Source organism: Mus caroli, chromosome 7 (assembly GCF_900094665.2).
Source record: "Mus caroli chromosome 7, CAROLI_EIJ_v1.1, whole genome shotgun sequence".
Taxonomy (NCBI): Eukaryota; Metazoa; Chordata; class Mammalia; order Rodentia; family Muridae; genus Mus; species Mus caroli.
This window is the reverse complement of record NC_034576.1, coordinates 66,580,045-66,602,741: the sequence shown is the minus strand read 5'-3', so window position 1 is coordinate 66,602,741 and position 22,697 is coordinate 66,580,045. Positions and strand designations below refer to the sequence as shown.

General features: G+C 48.5%; 1 protein-coding gene across 4 annotated transcripts in view; it reads right to left on the bottom strand.

Annotated features, from left to right (window-relative positions):
• Positions 1-5,124: 5,124 nt before the first annotated feature.
• Positions 5,125-22,697, bottom strand: part of Otud7a (OTU deubiquitinase 7A) — a 302,969-nt gene continuing 285,396 nt past the window's right edge. For all 4 annotated transcript variants that reach the window (XM_029480172.1, XM_029480170.1, XM_029480173.1 and 1 more), the window contains 3 exons: positions 10,656-10,770; positions 10,404-10,488; positions 5,125-8,083 (listed from right to left, as the gene is read on the bottom strand). In XM_029480172.1, coding sequence (XP_029336032.1) covers positions 6,662-8,083; positions 10,404-10,488; positions 10,656-10,770 — 1,622 coding nt within the window. In that variant the 3' untranslated portion in view covers positions 5,125-6,661. The remainder of the gene's footprint in view (positions 8,084-10,403; positions 10,489-10,655; positions 10,771-22,697) is intronic.

Sequence of the window (22,697 nt, the reverse complement as noted above, 5' to 3'; positions counted from 1 at the left end):
AGTTGAGCCTGCTTTCTGCTCCTAAGTGTTTCTTTATTTATGTCACTGAGGGTCCAGTGTGTGCCACCTGGGGTTGTAGCAGAGCTGAGCTCCGTGGACTGTATAGTGGCTCTGTTGGAGACAGGTTGGTCTTTGTGCACATGGCTGGTCTGTTTTGTATGCTCATGCCTACACAATAGTTGGGGTCGTGAGTGAGTGCTGACAAACTGCTCCACTCTTCCTGCCAAGTCTTACTTTGAACTCTGATGTGCTCACACAGAGGCCAAGAGCTGGGCAGCTCCTAGGTACTTGCCAGGGAGCCCAGTATCCCCTGGGAAGCCACTTCTCTTTGTTGTCTTGGCAGGAGCAGGGGCCCAAGCTGTTTGGGCAGCAGTGAAAGAAATATATATTTGTCAATTCAAGTATGGGGACACACGTGTATGTGCCATTTGCACAGCTAGACAGATGTAGAGGTGATTTATGACGGATGTCATGCTCAAGAGGAACCCTAAAGTATAGCATCCAGGAGATGAAGGCAAGAACCACAGAAGAGGGTTAAAGAGAACACAGTCACAAGAAGATGAAGGTCCAGTGAGCAGCTTGTAACAGTATTTTGCCAGTGATTCTTAGAGGAAAGTGAGTTTGGCCAAAGGACCAGGAAGTAAACAGTGTGGTTAGGTAGCTGTGAAAATACCTGGCAGAGGGAGCAGGCTTGGAAAATGGCTCTCCTAGGTGGGTGAGGTCGCCTGTCAGAGCAGGACATCTCCATTCGAGTCCTGGGCCCATGGAGGTGTGTGGCTTGGCTCTGTCCTTCCAGTGCACAGTCAATATCAAACCCATGGAGTTCCAGGGGGCCTTGTCTCTCACCTCTGCCCCAGATCATCAAAGTAATCAATTCCTTCTCTCCCACTGAACTGCATTTTGGTGACTGGAGAATGGATCCTTCATCTGGGCTAGGAGATCCGTGCCACTGTGTCTGGGACAGGAAGGACAGAGGGATACCTAGGAACTAACTAGAAAGGCTTCTTTGGAATGATCGGGGTCTCCAATGACATCATAGCCTGTATGATGGGGCTCCCCACAGTGCATCTCAGTCCATGAGCTGCGCAATACGGACTGTTCTCACTTCTGCTAGACCCAAAGCGCCCCCTTGCCCCTTTGCAAACAGCAGAGTCCACCACGAGGAAGGGCTGGCAACAGGAGCCGCTCAGAGTCTGACGGTGACCACCGATGCCATCAGTGATAAGCTATCATATCTAGTAACTTGGTATCTCCAATCTAGACGAGCCAGGCCACCTAACCAACCTATAGTTTTTAGATGGAATGGAAGCAGAAAAATCAGGACTCAGTGAAGGATGAGGCCATCATTTTGTGGTATATCAAACTAGTGATTTATTTCTTTTCTTTAACTGGTATTTATTTTATCTAGTGCTTGGAGTGTGCCAGGCACCGCTGTAGGCACCAGAACACAGCAGTGAACAAGACACACGAGAAGTCCTGCCTACATGGAACTTACATTCTACAGGGGCCTGGGGTCTATGATGTATTGAGTAAACAAGCGGTTAATTCACACAGTGATCAGCGGCTGGGAGAGGGAACGGAACACAGTCTGAAGGGTGGGATGCATTAGCCTCTTCAATAAAACAGTTGGAGAAGGCCTTGCCGAGGTGGTGGTGAAGCAAAGATGAGGGGACAGTGACGAATAGAAGAAATAACATGCAAAGGTCCTGGGGCCCAAGGGTGCCTGATAATTGTAGTTGGTCCAGACTCTGGCTACGAGCATAATTGGGCTGGGCAGGCTTTTGTAAGGTCTTAGCTTTTACTATGCTATGGGAAACTGCATTTCATGGAAAGCCATCCATCAGAATGTGGAAAGATATTCTGAACAGAGCTGATGTCACTGCTTGTTCTTAATATATTACCAGGTTGCTTTGGTTTTGGTTTTGGGCAGGTTCCACTTATATTCATCCTTAAAACCAACTAAAATTTTCAGCTTATGTCAGATAGAATATATATATATATATATATATATATATATATATATATATATATACATATACATATATATATATACACAACATACATCCTTGAACTACTCTTTGGAGGATAAAAGTATAGAGGTGTGCATTACTTCATATATACAAAATTAGGATTTGTGATCTTTGTTTTTAAAGTTTTGCAAAATTATTAGAAATAGTCACATTATTGATTGGAGATGATGGCTTCTGTGCTTGTCCTGTAAGTTACATATTGCATATCCATATAGATCATGCATTCTTGCAGATGCCAAGGCATCTCTGTAGGGTGACCCCTTCATTCTTCTCTGCTGGCAGTAGAGTGGGAGTCAGGCTGGGTCTTTAGGGGAAGCATCAGCCTGTGTAGTGCTGACATATCTCACCCCATGTTGGGAACTCTCACAGATTATCTTGTCTCTCATTGGGAGGTGTCATGAGAATCTTGTATCCTGGTCTTCCTTAGCAGCATTCCTCACAGTGCCGGTCTGTTTGGGGTGAGATACCCCCAACATCACTGTGGAGTATATATGGCCTTTATGATGAATTTCCTTGGAGCTAGTCTTGTGAGAACAAGGTAAAACTTCAGAACCAGGACTTAGGCCAACAGAACACTAGTTCTGCCCAGTAAACCTGGGCAATAGGCAGGATCTGAAGTCAACAAGGAGGAAGCTGAGGTCCCTGCCCTGAAGACCTGCATCTGCTGGACCAGTGACATCTTTGATAGCAAAGAGGGCAGGGTACTCAGTGGTCTTGAGCGCTGCTACTTTAAAACTTTTGGGAAGGGCCTGCCTGCTTCCTGGTGCCAGGAGTACTGGCCACATCTGGGTTTTTCACAGTGTTTCTCTTCAAGGGCCAAGAACGGGAGACCCTGGTGCTCTGTCCACACTCCTCTATATCAAGGGGATTAAGGTCAGAGCTGGCTCACTCAGACACTGCTTCTAGGGCTTCTAGTAAGTGGGAAAGTACTCAAAGAACACACCTGAGGTAAGCCTTCTGCCTGTACCTAACGATAGAGACTCTCACACAACGGAACTGGAACAGTCTCCTTTTTTTTTTCCTCCACAAATTTTCCAACACCAATATCTATAATCCTGACCCTCTCCTTGTTTTATTGGATTTGTTTGTCTCGTTTTGTTTTTAACATATGCTAAGGGAAGGTGGTGTCTTAAAAGCTGGCCCTGTTCCAGAGACTTGGGTGTGGGGACTGCATGGGGGAACCCCACACCCTGAGGCCTGTACTCAGATGGATTCTTTTATCTTCTGTCACAGGAGCTACTTATGACAATAAGCTACCAGAATTTCTAAGCTAAGAGATTTTTGGAAAACTTTATCTTCGTAAAACAATAGGTTCAAGTAGCACTGGATACTCACAGGTAAGGAAGCGGGCACAGTTACTTAGTGACAAAGTTTTCATTAATAGGAATGACTGCAGCACCACAAACCCATACACAGAAAAAAACCAAAACCAAAAAAACCAGAAAAACAGAACCAAACCAACCAACCAACCAAAACCTCAGTTAAAAAGAAGCTCTTAACACAGTCCTGGTTTCAGAGGGCCCACATAAAATCTCAGACTCCGCAATCACTGTGTAGCCCTGCTCACCTCCAGTTCCTCTTCTAAGGGACAACTCTGTGAAAACAAGGGTGCAAGATATTGCTCTGTGGTGCATTCTGAGAATCATATGAAAATAATTTCTATAGTACCGTTTAAAGTTGGCCTGTCAAACTTGAACATAACAGCACATAAAGTCTATAAAGAGATCGGGCTGGAAAACTAGTCCATTCATTCTCGGGCAAGGCATGTGAAGGAAATGTGAAGTTAATTCTGATGTGATCTCCACAGGGGTTTACAAATAAAGGGGATTCTTTTGGACATTGGATGTTGCTTAGAAATACCCAAAACTCTCAGAAAGTATGGGTGGAGCTGATGGGGAGCCCTACTTACTACTGGCACAGGCAGTGTCTCTCAAGCTGGGCTTGCCACCTTCTTCTTCCTTGATCCACAGAGAGCTGCCAAGTCAAAGAGGGCTGTAAGGGAACTCAGCCCACCCGCTCCTGTCTCCAGTCACTAAGCCTGGCCAGGGAGCACGAGAGCCAGCTCTTTTGAGGATCACGAAGCACAGAAGCCACTCGTTCACATTGCACGACCCTTCTCACTTACCCTGGTTTAATACTGCACAGAAGGCAATGGCTAGTCTTAAACACTGGGACTGTTTGGATTAGGTTCCCAGCTGGTACCCCACCTTATTTAGTCCAATGAGACCAAGCGGAGGGGCCTGGGGTCCTTTATTTGGCCAGATTAGTAGGACTACATTCTGGGTCTATGCCCTTGGTTCTTCTGCACGGCACATTCATCATAAGATGGAAGAGGGAGAAGTAACCTGGCCACGAAGGAGATCAGAGTCTGCCATCATGCTTCAAGAGTACACAGCCACTGTCCTGTTTGGGAGGGTTTCCTCTATGACAACAAACTACGTTAATTCTCAATTTACCCTGTTTATTTATTTATCTATCTTCTCTGGCAGAGTGCATGAGAAAGATAAAGGATTTGTATAGCCAGCCATTTTAATATCACAGTATGAGAAAGACAAACACGAATGTCTACTTCCAGTGTATAAGGACTGGGCTTCTGAATGGACACGAGAATATTCGTCAGGTTGCTTCGAGAGTTGAGCTAGAGTGCTGTGCTGGCCAGAGGCTTTTGTGACCTATAGCTTTGGTGGGCGAAGCAGCTGCTCAGGTGTCATGTTCAAAAGAAACTGTCCCCCACTCCTCAAAGCTGCCACAAACCCTCTCAGCAAGAGATTTTTTGAGAATCAATTTTTCTTTCCAAGTAAAAGGAGAAACCCCAGTATTCTCAGGAACATGAATATTAGTAATCCCCACACATTTAAAGTATCGTGTTCAGCACGAAAAGTAAGACTTTGAAAAGGACTTCTTAAAGATTCTATTTAATAAATAACTTTGATTTAAGGAACCACTTTATGCAAAACTTGAATACATTACTGAAGACTCCTCAGCCTGTGGAATAATTAAAAACAAAAAAGAAATTACTCACAGGAGATACTCAGTTGTTTTATTATAAGTTTCCAAACAAGTAAAAAAAAATCCCTCCCCATCTTTTGAAAATTTTATTTATTTATTTTTGCTTTTGCTGCTCTGGATGTCAGTGGATGAAGCATCCTTTCAGGAGTTGGCTCCAATGAAGGTATAGCCCAGCTCCTGTGCTTTCTGAGGATAAGCAGGTGCTTTCTCATTTTAGGGCTATCAGGGGCTAGTCTAAAGCTCTCACAGGCGTGAAAGTATTGTCTCGTTAGCGAGAAGGTTACCCATCTCCTCCATATGTCCTGGAAGCAAGCTCGCTAGCTCTTTAGTGAGGACTGGCTCCTCAGTGTCCTTGGCCAAGAACAGTGGTCTGCAGAGGTAATCTTGGACGGAAGAGGCTGCATATTGCTGCTCAAAACAGGGTAGCTAAGGACACATTATTATTATTATTTTTAAATTTTCCTCAAGAAATGTAGGAGGCACCAAAAAGGAGACTGCTCGGAGACTTGGCTGCTCCCTCAGTGTGGCATGGAGCCAGGAGCAGGGCCGCTCTGGGAAGGGTCTCCACCAGCAGAGAGCCCTTTAACCCGGCTGAACCCTGACAGAGGCAGGTGGGGTAGGGGTGGTTCCCTTCCCTCCTGGCCTCTCTCAGCCCCTGCCCTAGGGAAGAAGGCTAGGCTGGGTTCAAAGCAGCCCAATGGGCTGACACAGTGACCAAGGGGTCAATTCTGTCCCCTCCTCTGCGGCACGGATGTGATCACACCTCCTAAGGGGCCCTCCAGTGACAGTTCATTCCATATCTTCAAAGGAGATATGACCAGTCTATCATGCTGGCTCATAGGTGGGCCGGTCCGATTGTGGGTTCAGGACCCCGCTTTTTTTGCACCCCAAGTGTCTCTGGGAAGCCCCTGTCACCTGAGCTGCCCGGCACTGGGAGCGATCGCTACACCTCACCGTGCCCTGAGAGGTAGGTTGTCCGGTGCCCATTCTGTGGTCGCCCGCAGCTTGGACGGCAGTGTGAATGTTGCTCGAGCGGGAGGGGTGGGGGAAAAGAGATAGGGGGTGCTGTGGGAGGAGGGTTTGCTTATGAAATGGAGGTGGGGAGTCCTAAAGGGCCAGCGTCAGCAGGTAGCAAGGTGACTGCTGGAGGTCTCCAGGGACCCAGGTGGGAAGCAGGTGGGAGCTGCAGAGGAAGCTCCACCTCAGGCCAGGCTGCGCGTTTGCTTCTACACCCTGCGTGCTACCAACTGCAGGCAAGTGACCGCTACTTGGAAGAGGTCAGTCCCTAGGTTAGGAAAAAAAAAAGCATGTAAAACACTCCCTTCTAAAAACAAAGGGCTGCGATTTTCTTTATTTCTCGTATAGAGGAACAAAAATACTCTTGCAATGGCTATTGAGTTTCCACAGGTACGAGGCAGATGCTAGGCTAGCACACCCACTTCCAACAGTATGACTTGTTTCCTATCCGTCTACTACCTGAGTGGCATCAGTGTAGGTTCAGGCACCATTAGGAACGTTTGACCAAACACGTACACAGCACTGATCGAGGAGGCGCCGGCCCTTGGGCTGACCAGAGCAAGTAAAAAAAGACCCACAGGATGGAAAAAGCAGTCCTGGACGGCTCAGGGTCGCGCCGCCCGCGCCTCGCGCCGCCGCCGCAGCTCCTCTCGGTAGCAATAGGAGCAGAAGTGCTCGGTCTCCGCGCGCCCGTAGAACGCGCAGTTCTCCCGCTGGCAGCGCCGCTGAGCGGGCCCCGGGCCTCCGCGGCCGCACTCAGCGTTCGAGCGCGCGGCCGGCGCGTCGGCGTCGGCGAACTCCAGCCCGTCGCGGGCTGCGCCAAAGCCGTTGCTGTAGGTCTGCGACTTGTGCTCCGCGGGCCCCGGGGCGTCCGCTCCGCCGGGCGCCAAGGACTCCACCGTATTGACGGTGCGCATCGCGCTGCGCGCTGGGCTGTAGCTCTGAGACCACAGCGAGCGGTTCTGCTGCGGGTACGTGGCGCACGGCCGTAGCGCGCCCACGGTCGGCGCGCACGCCTCGTCCCGGGCCGCCGCCTGCACGTGGATGACGCTCTGGCGCGCGGGCGCGGGCGGGCTGCGGCCGGGAGTCTGTCCGCCCGTACCGGGAGCCGCGCGCCGCGCGCCGCCGCCCGGACCCGGGGATGCCGCGCCGCCCGCCGCCCGAGCCGCCCGTGCGCTCGCTCCAGTCCCGGGGCTCGGCCGCTCCTTGAGCTTGAGCACCAGCTGCGTGGGCGGCGCGGCTGGCGGGCCGGGCGAGGCGCGCTCCGGGCCCGGCGCACCTTCGGCCTCTGGCCTGCGCGCCGGCCGCTTGGCCGTGGCGGTGGCCGTGGCTGCGGCGGCAGCGGCCGCAGCGTCCCGCCGCCGCTGTTCTTGCTCCGCGCTGAAGCGCTCCTGCGCGCTGGTCAGGTAGTAGCCGATCATCTCCTCGTGAAACTGGTGCCGGTGGCTGGTGAGCAGCAGGCCGGCGAAGATGAATTTGCGCTCGCCTTGCATGGCGGCGCGCAGGATGTTGAGGCTCAGCTTTACGTCCGTACTGTACTTCCAGGCATCGCCTCTTGACCCGCTCCCCTTGTCGGCCGGCGACGCTCCCGACGCTTTGTCCGTGGGCGATGGCGTGGTCTTCTCCGACGGCGAGGTGCTCGCTGACGCTCCCGATTCCTCCTTGCTGCCCTTGCGCGACTTGGACTTTTTCTCCTTGTTGCGCTCGGCGCTGTCGCCGTTTTTACCGTTGGCAGAGTTGGCACGACCCATCTTACCGTGCACCAGGCCGCCTAGCCCGCCCATGTTTTTCTTCAGCTTGATGCCCAGCGTCTTGCTGAAGCTGCCCAGCTTGTTGGCTACGGAGTCCGCGCGCGTCTTGTCCTTGTCCTTGCGCTGTTTCTCCTTCTCCTTGTCCTTACCATTCTTGCCATTATTGCTGTTGGAATTGCTGCACACAGAATCGCGGTCCGAGTCCAGCGATTCCGCCAGGGACTGTACATCCTCCCCTGCTGAGGCCGTTGGAGACTCTGGCTGTGCAAGGGGAGCCTGTGGGGAGGGAAGGCAGGAAAGGAAGGTTACATACAGAAAAGCTGTCCCCGTGTAGGCCCCAAGAACACAGGTGGAGCTGAGACTGGGATACTGGAGTTTCTTTGTGGGGACTCTGCTGCTGTAGGTGTTGGGGGTGGGGGCTGTCTACAAGAGAGGGATGGAGGCGTTTATGGAATAGGAGCCCACAGAGCACGTAACTGTTGCAAGGGTGGATGGAACACGGCTTCCAGATGTTGACAGAATGCTCTGTAGGGACCTCAAACTTCAGTGCCATCCTTTGAGGGAGGATGCATGAACTTTCTCTTGGAATTCACAGATACCCGAAAGTCTAGAATCCTGAGTGGATGAATAGAGCCAGAATGCCCATAACTTAGCTGGTGTCCTCAGTGTATTTTATAGAGAAACACTAGGTCCACACTTTGGCCTTCCTCCATGGTCAGACTACTGGCACCATTAGAAACATGTTTCAGATCTCCGTGTAAAGGCAGAGGGCAGCAAGGAAGACAGCATCTCTCCCACACAGATGGTTCACCTACTTATTCCAAGCAGGGGCTACGCACCTGGCCCTAAACCCTGTTCTTCATCTTGGACCCACCACTCCCTTTACCCAGCTATGACATGTTACTTCAGGGGTTCCCTTCTCTTACTACAAATGGAATGCTAAGCTGAGAAGGATGCTGGAAATGGCTTCCAGTGAGGATGTGGGGTCTTGTGCGACGGCACTAGTGAAGGAATGCCATGGAGAATAACCTGGACGACACTACCTGGGGGCAGCCAGTGAGGAGGGTGAGACCATGCAGAGCATGGCTAGGCCAATCTCTGGGATAGCTGGCAAGCCTGAGAAGGCTGTGGGAGGAGGTAATGCTGGGTAGGCAGCTGCCATAGGTTCTCCAAAGAGGGAGCTTCCTGTGAGGAGAGTCATTGGAAAGACAGCATCTCTCCAGCCTGCATCTGGGTGTGTCAGGAACTAGTACATTCCTGGGCAGGCTTTTTCTGCTCTTTAGAGGAGAAGCGAGAAGCCATTGCTCCTCACTTTATTTTTTTCCTCTGCTCAAGCAGGTTCCAGAAGGATGAGCTGCTGTGGCTAGGTTAGTAGAAGCAAGGCTGGCAGACCTGTGCTGACCACCACCCAGGCACAAATCCCTCCTTTCACTTGGGTTTGGAGAGAGTGTTGAGTTTTAGGTTGGCTTGCCGGGGATGGTAAAGAGTGTCAGCTTCAAGGTTGAAACAGGGAAAGGGGCCCCAGTAAGAGAGGGGCCTTGGCTGTGTGCCCTTTAGTAGTGGGGTTGTCTGCTGAGCTTTGTACTTGATATGGAGGTCACCAAGGTCTGGCCATGCATCCTGCTCTTTGTAGGGAAAAAATGTGCTCAGCTGGAAGGTACTGATTATGGATCTAGGGCTGCTGCCATTGCATACCACGTAGGTGCTACAGAGCATCATCCTGGGGCACAGTGGCACCTTCCAGCATGAGAGAGGCAAGATTCTGATTGTCACTGACTGGCTGTCTCTTGTGCCCCAGGAACATGGCGAATCAGAGCCACGTGGGGGCGCCCTACTTGGATGATGTCCAGGTGAAGCGGAAGTGAGCAATCAGAACAGTGGGGGCAGGAACCATTCAGCGGGATGTCTCCTTTCAGTACTTTGAATCCGCTGGATACATAAGTAAACGGATGTCAGGGAGGACCAATTATTTGCAAGCAATTTTCACAAATCCCTTCCCTTGGGAGTTCCCTCCCAAGATTATGAAAACATCAGTCACAAACTTAAAAAGAATCTCTCAGCATCTGCAAGCAGGGGCAACCCCCCTCCCACCCCTGGGATGGGTCCGCGGCTCTCCGCCTTCTGCTAGCTCCACCAGAGGCCACCTCCGCCTCAGGGAGGGGAAGGGCGCGCGCTGAGGACTAGCGCTGTTGGTTCCCTAGATTTTCTAAGGATCCACACACAGTTATAATTAATTCTGCTCTGCCGCGGCACATTTTGTTCCGATCTCAGCAGAGATAGTTTTGTGTTTTGACTTGCCTACGGTTTGCTTTGTGAGTGGGTGTGTTTATTCCTCTCCTGCTGTGTAAAATAAGAGGTGGAGGGGGGTGGGGGAGAGGGAGGGCCCCTAATACGCGCCCGCCTCCCACCAGGAGGAAGTGTTTGGACTAGGAGTCAGAGTAGCTGGGTCAGGTTCTGGGGCATGAAGGTGTGGGACCTCCCTGAGGCGTGGAGCCGAGCGCTGCGTGGGGGACATTCGGGAGGCACAGCATTGCCCGCACCGCGCAAAGCAGCTGCTGCCGGGTCACTGGGTGGGGCTTCGTGTACTCAGGCTCACCCGGGTCTCGGAGGGGATGCGGATCCACGTCACATTCATGTAGCTGTGTAGAAGGTTCAGCTTGGCTTCTAGGGACAGGATGAGGCTGACAAAAGAACACCCAGTGAGAAGCTCCGGAGGTGGCAGGAGCTCACTCGCGTGCAATCCTCTCCCTGCCCTTTAGTCCCCAAAACCCCAACAGGAGTCCTGTCACCACCACCCTCCCGCAGGGTGTTGAGGTCGGGGCTGGACTGCAGGGCAGGACTGACTTACTTGGCTAACCGGGCATTGTCGTTGTCATCTTTCCCCCATTCCCAGTCCTTTCCCGGGTCCACTGCAAAGTGCAAGGGCAGCAGCTTGTGTTCCGAATCCGTCAGAGGGATCACAGCTGAAACAGAAGAAGAGAGAGGCATGGTGACAGGCAGCTCTCCTGCCTGCCAGGAGGCTGGAGGCACCAGCAGAGTTCAGAGCTCAGAAATTCAAAAATAGCTGTCCCAGGGCAGGTGACCCAATGGAGACAGAAGGTAGACTCAGAACCTGCATACCACGAATGTTAAGACTACAGGTTTCAAACTCGACCACATCACCATTTTTCTATAATGTAGGCGAAGAGCAAGCAGGTGGAGGCATCACCTGGACTGACAGGGTCTCTTTCTGTTAGAGGGCAGGCATCTCTCTGCGTGTCAGGATGAGAAAAAGCTATGGCTGCTTTTGCTATTTCTGAAGAAAGACCCAGGTGGGTGTGGTGAACCACGGAAGGCCACTTTTGGATGGCCTGCTCCTTGCCTCCATTTCATCTCAGGGAAGGGCAGAATTTGCAAGTTGGGAGAGGTGTGTGCTGAGCTCTGCAGGCAAGACTGGAGGTGGGGGCTGCCCCCCCCCCCCAGCTCATCTGCGTAGGACCAGGCAGCAGGCTCCTACAGAAAGCATCTAGTGACAAGTCCAGGGGAGGCAGTGTTGGCCTAAAGCCCCATTTAAAAGGGGAGCAGAGAGGGAGCCTTCTGTGGCGGCGGCGATTAGGTGGGGGAGTTTGGCCTGTTACTTCTCAGAGGAGCTGGTTCACCACAAAGCATCTGGACAGAGGCACACCAGCCACCGAGCTCAGTACGGGTGGGGTCAGTATGTACCTAAGGGTGTACTGAGATCTGATAAGAGTTCCTGAGGGATCCCTGCTCCTAGCAAATGGAATCCTTAATGTCACATCTGCTTTCTCCTCAGGGTGTTGCCAGGGGTAGTGAACAGGAAGAAGTGTGGCGATGGTTTCCAAATTCCACCTTCCTAATGAGTACCAGTCTCCTTTCTGTCACTCCGCTCAGGATGCCCCACCCCTCTGGAGTCTCACCACCGCAGAGAAGCCCAGCTCAGGGCCTCTGGCAGCTGCTTTGTCCCTTTGCTTGCCCGTAGCCTATGATTCATACTAGCAGTGCTATGGCAAGAACAAAAAGGCAAACAAAACACAGAAAATCCAGGAGCCAATACTGCAAAGTTGAGAAATTAGATGCGACTCAATGCTGCCCTCTAGTGTTTCTAAAGAGACTGTGAGTGCAAACTGCTTCCTCCCCACCCCCCCTTTCTTCCCACCTAAACAGATGAAAGGCAGTTTTGTGGATCACCAGCCAGTTTAGGGGTTTTCCTTGTGTGTGGCCAGCAGTGGAGCACTGTAGGTAAGGTCTGACGGGGGAGGGGACTGGGACATCTCATTCTGCTTTGATGTGGCTTTCCTTTCCAGGGCCGAGCTCAGCCTGTCTTGTAGGTCAGCAAACACACATTGAGGCTTTGGCGTGGCTTCCTACCGGTGACTGGGGGCAGCAGAAGTGATCCTTAGGAACACTGCATCCCAGACTCACTAGAATTGTGTCCCCTAGGGATCTGTACTTCATACAGAGGGCCAACGCAAGGGTCCTGAATCAGGATGGAGGATTACGTTGTAAATATGCATCCCCGTGGATCTTGAAATCAAGGTGTTTTGGAAAAGATTATTATAGAGGATAATAACTTGTCAGAAATAATTCCTGTGGGTATAATTTGGGTGTTCTGGGTTAGGCTGTCTACCCCGTCATGGGCCAGCTGTGACTATACTTTCCATCCTCTTAGCAAGGGGGTGTGGTGGGGAGTGGTTTGCTTAGCTGAATGCACAGGCTGTGAGCAAAGTAATATGGTCAGTTCTGGGCAATATGGCCAGGCTTAGGGGACGTTTCCCTCTCTGCCCATGTCTCCTACACAGACAATGCAAGTATATGACGTCAGGAGCAGGCTCTTGAACCTCATTTGGAGAAGAACTGTCTGCTAACCAGAACTCCAGCACAGGTTTTGTTGACTTGGGAGCCCAACCTGTATGTTGTTAGCCACTATGATTTTGTCTGGTTTCTGATAAATTACCTAAACCAGGACGTCCCAGCTTTCTTACCTTACAGCTACAGCGTGCCTGGGGATTCTTACCCTCAGCAGACAGCCTGGACTGGGTTCCTGGTCTCTCCACTCTGAGAAGACAACTGAAATACATCTGAAGATTCTAGTGCTGGCTGCCTAGAAAGAGCCTGACAGTCTGTCCACTCTCGTGTCTTAGGGTGAAGACTACGTCCTAAGTGAGGGGTGGAGACACATAGCTCATACCTGATCTTTCGAGTATGAGCTGCTGCCTGTTTGAAGGCTGAGGGGAGGTGCAGCCAGGGACATCTCAAAAACAGGCTGTCCTCATGAGCATCAATTGCATTTCATATTTGTCCCGTTGTACATGGAAAAACATCTGCTTTACCCAGGCAAAGAAATGGCGGCATTGTAGGGCACCCCCTGGTGGCAAATGTCAATAACAGCAACAGCTTCCAAAATGGGCCTTAGAGGATTTACTCTTCAGTTTGCTTTGGAAAGAACTCTTTCTTACCTTTAGCCTGTAAGCCTACTACAGCATCTCTAACTGGCCCATGAAGATTTGGAGTTTTCATTCTATGAAACACAATGGATATTTCTGCTTGAGGTGTTTACCATTACAATGAGAAAGCATGGATTCTCAGCATGTCTTTAGCCTACCCCTGAGTGGATGGCTCAGCCAGTCTAAGTGACTCAAATTCGAAGGAAAGAAAAATGCCTCTGAGGGAAGATGGAGACAACTTGGAGGGGTTGACTTGACCCCAGTAGGAAGAACTTAGCTAGATGTGTTATATGCATGAAAGAAGAATGCAAGCCAGTGAAGTTATGCAGGTTCTTCCTCCAGAAAAGAGAAGTAGGAAACCAGTTGGCTCTTACAGGCTCCCATCTATAGGACTGAGCATGGTGTTCACAAAAAGGATGGGTGAGGGGCTAGAGGAATGTTTCAGTTGGTAAACTCTCCTTGCAAACATGAGGTTCAAAACCCAGCACCTATTAAAGGCTAGGTGCAAAAATTCATACCTGTAATCTCAGGGCTGGGGAGCTGGAGATAGGAGGAGCTGGGGCTCGCTGGACAGCCAGTTGAGCTACATCAGCAAAAGACCATGTCTCAAAGTAAAAGGCACAAAGGGACTGAGGAAGACACAATATTGACCTTTGGCTCCCATAAGCATGAGAACATGGGTGCACCCTCCACCTCCCCCAGCCCCACAGAAGATGGGCAAACATCCCAACGTGTGTTCTCTGCAGAGCTTGCGCTCTCTTCTCCACCAAGGAGCAGGAGCGCAAGTTGCAGAGCTCAGGTCCACAAACTCAGGGTACGGTTAGGACAGTGTTCTGTGCTACCAGGAGGGGGTGACCTGCCTTGTGTGTCCTGACAGCTTTCAACATGCTGTAGAGAAAAAAAAGTGTGCCTGTTTCCAGGAACGAAGTGATTTCCTCAGTCTTTTCTGCTTAGAAAAATGACTGACTTTCAGTAAAACAAAACAAAACAAAACAAAACAAAACAAAACAAAACAACCTTTGAGGAAGGAAGAAAGAAACCAACACTCTAATGTGTTGAGAAGACTCTAACACTGGTGCGCAGGCGTGAAGTTCTCTTTTGTTTGAGAAAGCATGACTCCTGCATGCCGTGGAGCTGTTTAATAGATAATTTGAGAATAGAAGTTTTTCTTTCAGTCTTTAAAGACACCACTTCATTATCTTTCACCTTACCTGTTTTATGAAAGTCATTATGATACTAGAGACAACGCTAAAGGGGCCAATTCTCTAAAAAGACACAACACTATGGTATGTATGCTCACGTCTCATATCACGTCAGTGTTAGAGCAGCCCACTCCACTTTATCTGCATCTGAATACCAGTGGGTGCCAACTTAGACACAACCGAGGTGTTGCAGCTATTGGGGACTGAATGTATCCATCTATAATACTGTGGGCACCATGCAGGAATTGATATCTGATTGTAGAGAGAAGAAAGTATCAAAGAGAAGAGCTATAAATAAAACAATAACAGTAAAAAACAAAACCAAAACAAACCCCACAACAAACTAAAACAGATGAAGAACAGTTTTGAGAGAGTCACAGCCAAGGAAAGACTATGAACATCAAGACTGACCAATCATTGTAAAAATGGCTATCTTGCCAAAAGCAATCTACAGATTCAATGCAATCCCCATCAAAATTCCAACTCAATTCTTCAACGAATTAGAAAGTGCAATCTGCAAATTCATCTGGAATAACAAAAAACCTAGGATAGCAAAAACTCTTCTCAAGGATAAAAGAACCTCTGGTGGAATCACCATGCCGGACATAAAGCTTTACTACAGAGCAATTATGATAAAAACTGCGTGGTACTGGTATAGTGACAGACAAATAGACCAATGGAATAGAATTGAAGACCCAGAAATGAACCCACACACCTACGGTCACTTGATCTTCGACAAGGGAGCTAAAAACATCCAGTGGAAGAAAGACAGCATTTTCAACAAATGGTGCTGGCACAACTGGTTGTTAACATGTAGAAGAATGCGAATCGATCCATTCCTATCTCCTTGTACTAAGGTCAAGTCTAAGTGGATCAAGGAACTTCACATAAAACCAGAGACACTGAAACTTATAGAGGAGAAAGTGGGGAAAAGCCTTGAAGATATGGGCACAGGGGAAAAATTCTTGAATAGAACAGCAATGGCTTGTGCTGTAAGATCGAGAATTGACAAGTGGGACCTCATGAAACTGCAAAGCTTCTGCAAGGCAAAAGACACCATCAATAAGACAAAAAAACCACCAACAGATTGGGAAAGGATCTTTACCTATCCTAAATCAGATAAGGAACTAATATCCAATATATATAAAGAACTCAAGAAGGTGGACTCCAGAAAGTCAAATAACCCCATTAAAAAATGGGGCTCAGAACTGAACAAAGAATTCTCACCTGAAGAATACCGAATGGCAGAGAAGCACCTGAAAAAATGTTCAACATCCTTAATCATCAGGGAAATGCAAATCAAAACAACCCTGAGATTCCACCTCACACCAGTCAGAATGGCTAAGATCAAAAATTCAGGTGACAGCAGATGCTGGCGAGGATGTGGAGAAAGAGGAACACTCCTCCATTGTTGGTGGGATTGCAAGCTTGTACAACCACTCTGGAAATCAGTCTGGCGGTTCCTCAGAAAATTGGACATAGTACTACCGGAGGATCCAGCAATACCTCTCCTGGGCATATATCCAGAAGATTTCCCAACCGGTAAGAAGGACACATGCTCCACTATGTTCATAGCAGCCCTATTTATAATAGCCAGAAGCTGGAAAGAACCCAGATGTCCCTCAACAGAGGAATGGATACAGAAATTATGGTACATTTACACAATGGAGTACTACTCAGCTATTAAAAAGAATGAATTTATGAAATTCCTAGGCAAATGGATGGACCTGGAGGGCATCATCTTGAGTGAGGTAACACAATCACAAAGGAACTCACACAATATGTATTCACTGATAAGTGGATATTAGCCCAAAACTTAGGATACCCAAGATATAAGATACAATTTGCTAAACACATGAAACTCAAGAAGAATGAAGACCAAAATGTGGACACTGTGCCCCTTCTTCGAATTGGGAACAAAACACCCATGGAAGGAGTTACAGAGACAAAGTTTGGAGCTGTGATGAAAGGATGGACCATCTAGAGACTGCCGTATCCAGGGATCCATCCCATAATCAGCTTCTAAATGCTGACACCATTGCATACACTAGCAAGATTTTGCTGAAAGGACCCAAATATAGCTGTCTCTTGTGAGACGATGCCGGGGCCTAGCAAACACAGGAGTGGATGTTCACAGTCAGCTATTGGATGTATCACAGGGCTCCCAATGGAGAAGCTAGAGAAAGTACCCAAGGAGCTAAAGGGATCTGCAACCCTATTGTTGGAACAACATGATGTACTAACCAGAACCCCGGAGCTCTTGTCTCTAGCTGCATATGTATCGAAAGATGGCCTAGTCGGCCATCAATGGAAAGAGAGGCCCATTGGACTTGCAAACTTTATATGCCCCAATATAGGGGAATGCCAGGGCCAAAAGAATGGGAATGGGTGGGTAGGGAAGTGGGGGGCGCTATGGGGGACTTTTGGGATAGCATTGGAAATGTAATTGAGGAAAATATGTAATAAAAATATTAAAAATCAAAAAAAAAGATCTGTGTACTGTTATTCCAGAGAAATTAGAGCAAGGCAGAGAAAAATGTTAAAAAACACATACACTCAAACAAACAAACAAAAACCAAACAAACAATCCCACCTATCAGGGAAGCCATGAGAACATCAACAGGGACAATAACAGCAGCCATGTAACAACAAATACATCCCTTCCCACAGCACATTAAAGCTCCCGAGAGCAAAGGCGCGTTTGATACAGAGAAAGGAGGATAAGATTTGGAGCCTACAGTTCAACGGTAGCAGATAAAGCAAAAGGTGAGATCTTTAAAGGGATGAAAGAAAAGCTGCTAATTCTTATTCCAGCAAAGCTCTGAGAGAAAGGTGATCAAAAGGTTTTTCAAACCCAAAGATGCCAGTTTTCCACCTGCTTATCTGCACTGGGGAGTGTGAAAATCTCACAAGAACAAGAAGGAAGGTGTCTCCAGTAATGACTTAGATTTACCTAGAGTGATGGAAATGGAATAAATGAAGGTGAAGTTCAAATTCCCTTTTTTCTTCCTTTTAGTAATTCTGAGATAACCAAATCTCTGCAGCCAAGACAGCAGTACCGGCTTTCATCCATGGTGAGTGTATGTGTGTGTGAGTGTGTGTATATGTGTGTGTATATGTGTGTATATGTGTGTGTGTGAGTGTATATGAGTGTCTGTGTGTGTCTGTGTGCGTGCGTGATGTGTATATTATGTGTGTTTAAGTGTATGTGTGTCTCTGTGTGTGTGTGCATGCATATGTGTGTGTGTGCATGCATATGTGTGTGTGTGTGTGTGTGAGTGTGTGAACAGGTGGTGCAGAGAGTGAGAGGATTCTGGGATGCAGTTTCTTTGCAACCCAGGAAGCAGACAGTATCACTTGAAAATAGAATCTCCTTAAAGAGTCTATCTGTAATCCCTGAATAATCTGGGCAAATAGAGTTACTAAGTACGATTAATCCAAAATAAGACATAGAAGGAAAACAAAAGAACAGGCAGAGCTAGGAGAAAAGACTAGTGAAGATGGTGGCTTTCTCCCATCCTTACCATTCATATAATTAAATACATGTCCAAAGATAATTATTGTTAGATTGGGATTAAAGCAAAACAAGCGAAGGCAGCTCGCACCACTAAACTAATTCCATAATGAATCTAAAGATCTAGGGAGTTTAAAAGACACGCTCTAATACAAAGAGCTAGGGGAAGCCACCCAATATCAGACAAAGAAGAGTTAAGAAAAATGGTTACAAAGCAGAGGACCATTACATAACAGCAAGTGGACCAGTTCTCCAGACAGTCATGTGCAGTAAGTTGCTTGCAAGTTCACCACACATGCACTAGCTGCCATACCTGCATCTCATGGGCCCGTGGGTGCCTGAGCAATGGCGTTCACTCGCTCACTGCCTGTGCTCTTTCTACATGAACACACCAAGGATGGAGTTTAATTCGTAAATTAGTCACAGTAAGAGATTCACAGCAATAACTAATGAAATACAACAGTATAAGATATACTGAAATGAAAGCAACGTGAGTGTGGTCTCACTGTTGACTTTTGGAATTTTCCATTTAATATTTTCAGGCTATAGCTGAATTCAGGTTATGGGAACAACAGTGAGCTGGGGCTGGGGGCGTGCTCTACCACGCTAACAACCATAAAGGAGAAAGGGCAAATATGGTTTTGCTGGACACTTGGCCACCCTTGTCTTAGTAGCTGACATCTGCCAGTCCATTGGTGTGTGCCCTATCCTAAGTCCCACTGGCCCAGAAACACAACATAAGCCTGGAGAGATGCCAGCAGCCGTCAACTATGTGGAGTGAACTGGCCGTGGGCTTAGAAAGGTGGGAGGATAGGAGTGTGCCCAGTTGCCAGCCTCTCCTTCAAGCCCTACCCACCCTTTCCTGAGCTACACAGCAGGTGCAGACACCCAAATGCTTCACCAGGCTTCCTGAGGGATCCGTGCTGGTGCTCTCTGAAGACCCTGGTTGCTGTGTCCAGGTATCTGGTGGATAGAACATTTGGCCAGCATCATTCAACTGAGGCATGCATAGAGAACATCCTATGTAGGGACAAGTGGCACCACCTGCTCTTAGGAGCCAGGAGCTCAGGACTGTCGTTAGGACTGGCCACTCCCTTTACCTGAGGGCATCATTAGCACCACAGATCCTTTCATTTCTGTATGGTTTCCCATGCCACCAGCTTGAGCTGTTGTGGCAGAACACCACAGACAAGGTGGCCTGTAAGCAACTGAGATTTCTTTTCTTCTCAGTCCTGGAGGCTAGAATCCAAGGTCAAGGTACAGGCAGATTCAGTGACTCTTAAGGGTGTGCTCTAGGTATGCAACCTGGTATAGAGCTTGTTAGCCATTAAGTTCATCCACAGGCTCTGGCCTCCTTTCAATCTTTAGTGAAGTTTGTGGGCCAAGAGTCAAGTGTGCCAAAACGTGACAGCCTGGGCTGTAAACTAGAAGCCCTGTTACCCTCACCCTGGCTCCTCTTTCTCCAGCAGGTGGTGGTGGAGTGTGAAGGAGGTGAGGAAGCCACAAGGAAATGTATAAAGATCAGATGAAGTTCTTAATGAGTGGACACAGCCATGTCAAGACCAGTGCCTCAGACCCATGGGGAATTAGCAACATCCCATTGTGTCAGGCACAGAATGGCAACACCTTTCTCTGGTCTAAGTACAGCTCTTTACAAATGACTGGTCAGTGTGTGCACTGTTAAATGCACTGAGAGTTAAAGCATGCCGTCAGGGCTGGAGGTGTGGCTCAGTGGTAGAACACTAGGCCCTGGGTTTGGGTTCTGGCATCGCGTAAAAAAAAAAAAAAAATCCTAATTTGTTGACCTGGAACTACTAAAGCACAGATTAATGTGCTCTGGGTTGCACATCAAATGTAGCCGACAAGCAAGCTGCTTACACACTTGCTGGCTCCCTGGAATCTCTAGATGCCTCATTCTCACAAGTGTGTGTTGTGTCTAACAGACAAGGTTGCCAGATGCTCTTGGTGAAGTTCTTTGTGTTGACTTACTGTTGCAATAAACAAATCGTAAACCTGAACATCTGTAGGCTTCCTCCTGGAGTCTGAAGCTGTCCTGCCCGGTGCTAACCTTCTCTCCTCTCCCAGAGTCTGACCTGATGCCCCAGGGTTTCTTGCTTTTGGTGTAGCCCAGATGTTTGCATTCAGGAGAGCTATCTAAGCAGCCACCTCACACACTCCTCCGTCTTTGTGAGGTACCACCGCCCCTGCTCCCCTTCTCTAACAACGTAGACCCCTGCATCACCAGGTCAAAATGCTGTGTGAATCCATGCACTGTTGACCTGAGACACCACTTCCTCAGGCCCCTCTCTAGCACTTGCATACTACCCAATCACTGGGCAACTGTCTTTGGGGGCCAAGTGTCCCCCTTTAGAAGGCATGGCATCCACTCTACTCATTGGCCACTCTAATGCTATGTCACTGTGGCCATTCCCTGGAGATGGGCTCTCCTTCCTCATGCCCCCCCCCCTCCTCTGTAAAGTGCGGATGGAAGATGATGAAGTCTAAGAAGTCACCTCTGGTAAGAACTAAGAACATGACCTGTGCGTGGAAAGTACATGGCATGAGACCACCCAGAGCCTGTGATTCCAGCCCTGCTGTTCTAGCCCAGCGCCAACATTCAGGGACAGAGAATGCCTGCACCCTCTGCACCCAGTGCAGTGAGACAAGGTAAGGCTGCACTTGTCTTCGTGGGCACTTTGCATGGAACTGATTGGTTATTTTGGGAATCTTGCCATTAACTGCAGACCTTTAAATATTTGAGAGCATTGCTCAGGACACATGCAACCCCCCATCTGTAACAGATACACTCTGATATGTGGGTGCCACATAGGATCTGAGCACCCACAGACTGTAGTGCAGATTAGCTTATCACACATCAGTGCTGTGTGTGGATAAGTGACCTGTGTTGGTTGGCCTTTTTAGTCAACTTGTCAGGAGCTAGGGTCATTTGGGCAGAGATTACTCTGTTGAGAGAATGCCCCATCAGATTGGTCTGTAGACAAGTCTGTGGGACATCACCTTGGTTACTAACTGATGTGGGAGGGCTGGAGGACCCAGTGAGCAGACCGTGTTACCCCTGGCAGGTGTTCCTGGGTGGCGTAAGAAAGCAGGCTGAGAAAGCCATGGAGAGCAAGCCAGGAAGCAGCACTCCTCCATGGTTTCTGTTACAGTTCTCTCTCCAGGCTTGGCTCCTGCTTTGAGTTCTGCTGTGACTTCTCTCAATGATTGACTGCTAACCATGGTGTGTAGGTCAAAACAAAATAAGCAAGCAACACAGACACAGACACAGACACACACAGATACCCCCCCCCCAACCAACCAGCCAACCAACCAAAAAAAAAAAAAAGAAAAAAAAAAACTCTAACCAACCAAACAACAGTAAGACAAAACAACCCCCTAAACAAACAAAAGGTCCCTTTCTTCTACCATTTGGTTTTGGTATCTTCTTAGCAATTGAAAGAAAACTAGGAGAGGAACTGGTACCGGGATCATGGGTACTGCTGTGGTGCACCTGACCACGACGATTGGGGAGGACTATGGAGATGTTAGGAACTTTGGATTGGACAAGCTATTGATGTCTTAGAGCTTAATGGTTAGTGGTTATATGGCAAATTGGAAGGTAAGAGTGTTGAGAAAGAAATGCAGATGATGGAGGCCTGGCTTGTGAAGTTTCAGCGGAAAGCAAAGACTCTATTAAGGCCACTCATGTGATAAATATATTTGAATTAAGAACCTGTAGTTCTTGGTCAACTGTAGATGAAGAATCAGTTATGATTAACAAGAGACCAGAGCCACGGAAATGAAGCCTTTGCTTTCCTGGGATTGACGCTGTTTAGCTGGGGCTGAGAAATCAGCTGTGATTAGTAAGACAACAGCATCACAGAGGTGAACTCTCCTGGAAATATTTCTTCAGGGTCATCGCACAGAAGCTGTGGTCCAGAGTGAGCCAAGGCTGCATCTCAAGCTGGAAGCTGAACGTGGTAATGTGTAAGAGTCTCCTATGATGCTGAGTTTCATGAGATGAAAGCTGCAGGATTTGAAGGGGTCAAGGCTTGGCATCATGTGGCAGGGTCAGGGTCCCTGAAGAGAGGCCAGTAGAGGCCATTGGTGGATATACAGACCAACTGCCATGGAGACACCAGCATGTTAGAGATGCCAGGGCTGTGCTGTGAGCACCAAGGACAGCAGCAGATGTGGAACAGTGCTTGCCTGAGCCTATGAGACAAGCTGTGTGCACCGGATGGCAGTGGTGAAGTAGAGCTCCAGGCATTTTGGAGCACAGACAAGCAGTAGTGAGTCCCAGATGTTGGGTACTGAGTTAACACCGTTGGAATCCGGTTTCTGTTTTGATTGTGAATGTACCTAGTGGCACCTCTTGGAATAGGGAAGTATGTAACTTAGTTTTAATTTTATAGGAGCCCACAGTGGAGAGATGTTGGATACTGTAAAAGAAAACTTGAACTTAATATGTTTGAATATTTTAAGTACTGTTGGACCTTTAAGGTCATATTATATTCTCTATTAATAGTAACACAATTTTGGGGACAAACAGGAAAAGAGAGGTTATGGATTAATACTGATGTGGTTTTGTGTGTGTCAAGTTCAGAAAGGATACATTTTTGTGTGTCAAGTTCAGAAAGGATACATTTTTGCTGGTTGGCCTTTTTTTTTTTTTTTTTTTTTTTTTTTTTTTTTTTTTTGTTCAGCTTGACACAGGCTAGGGTAATCCG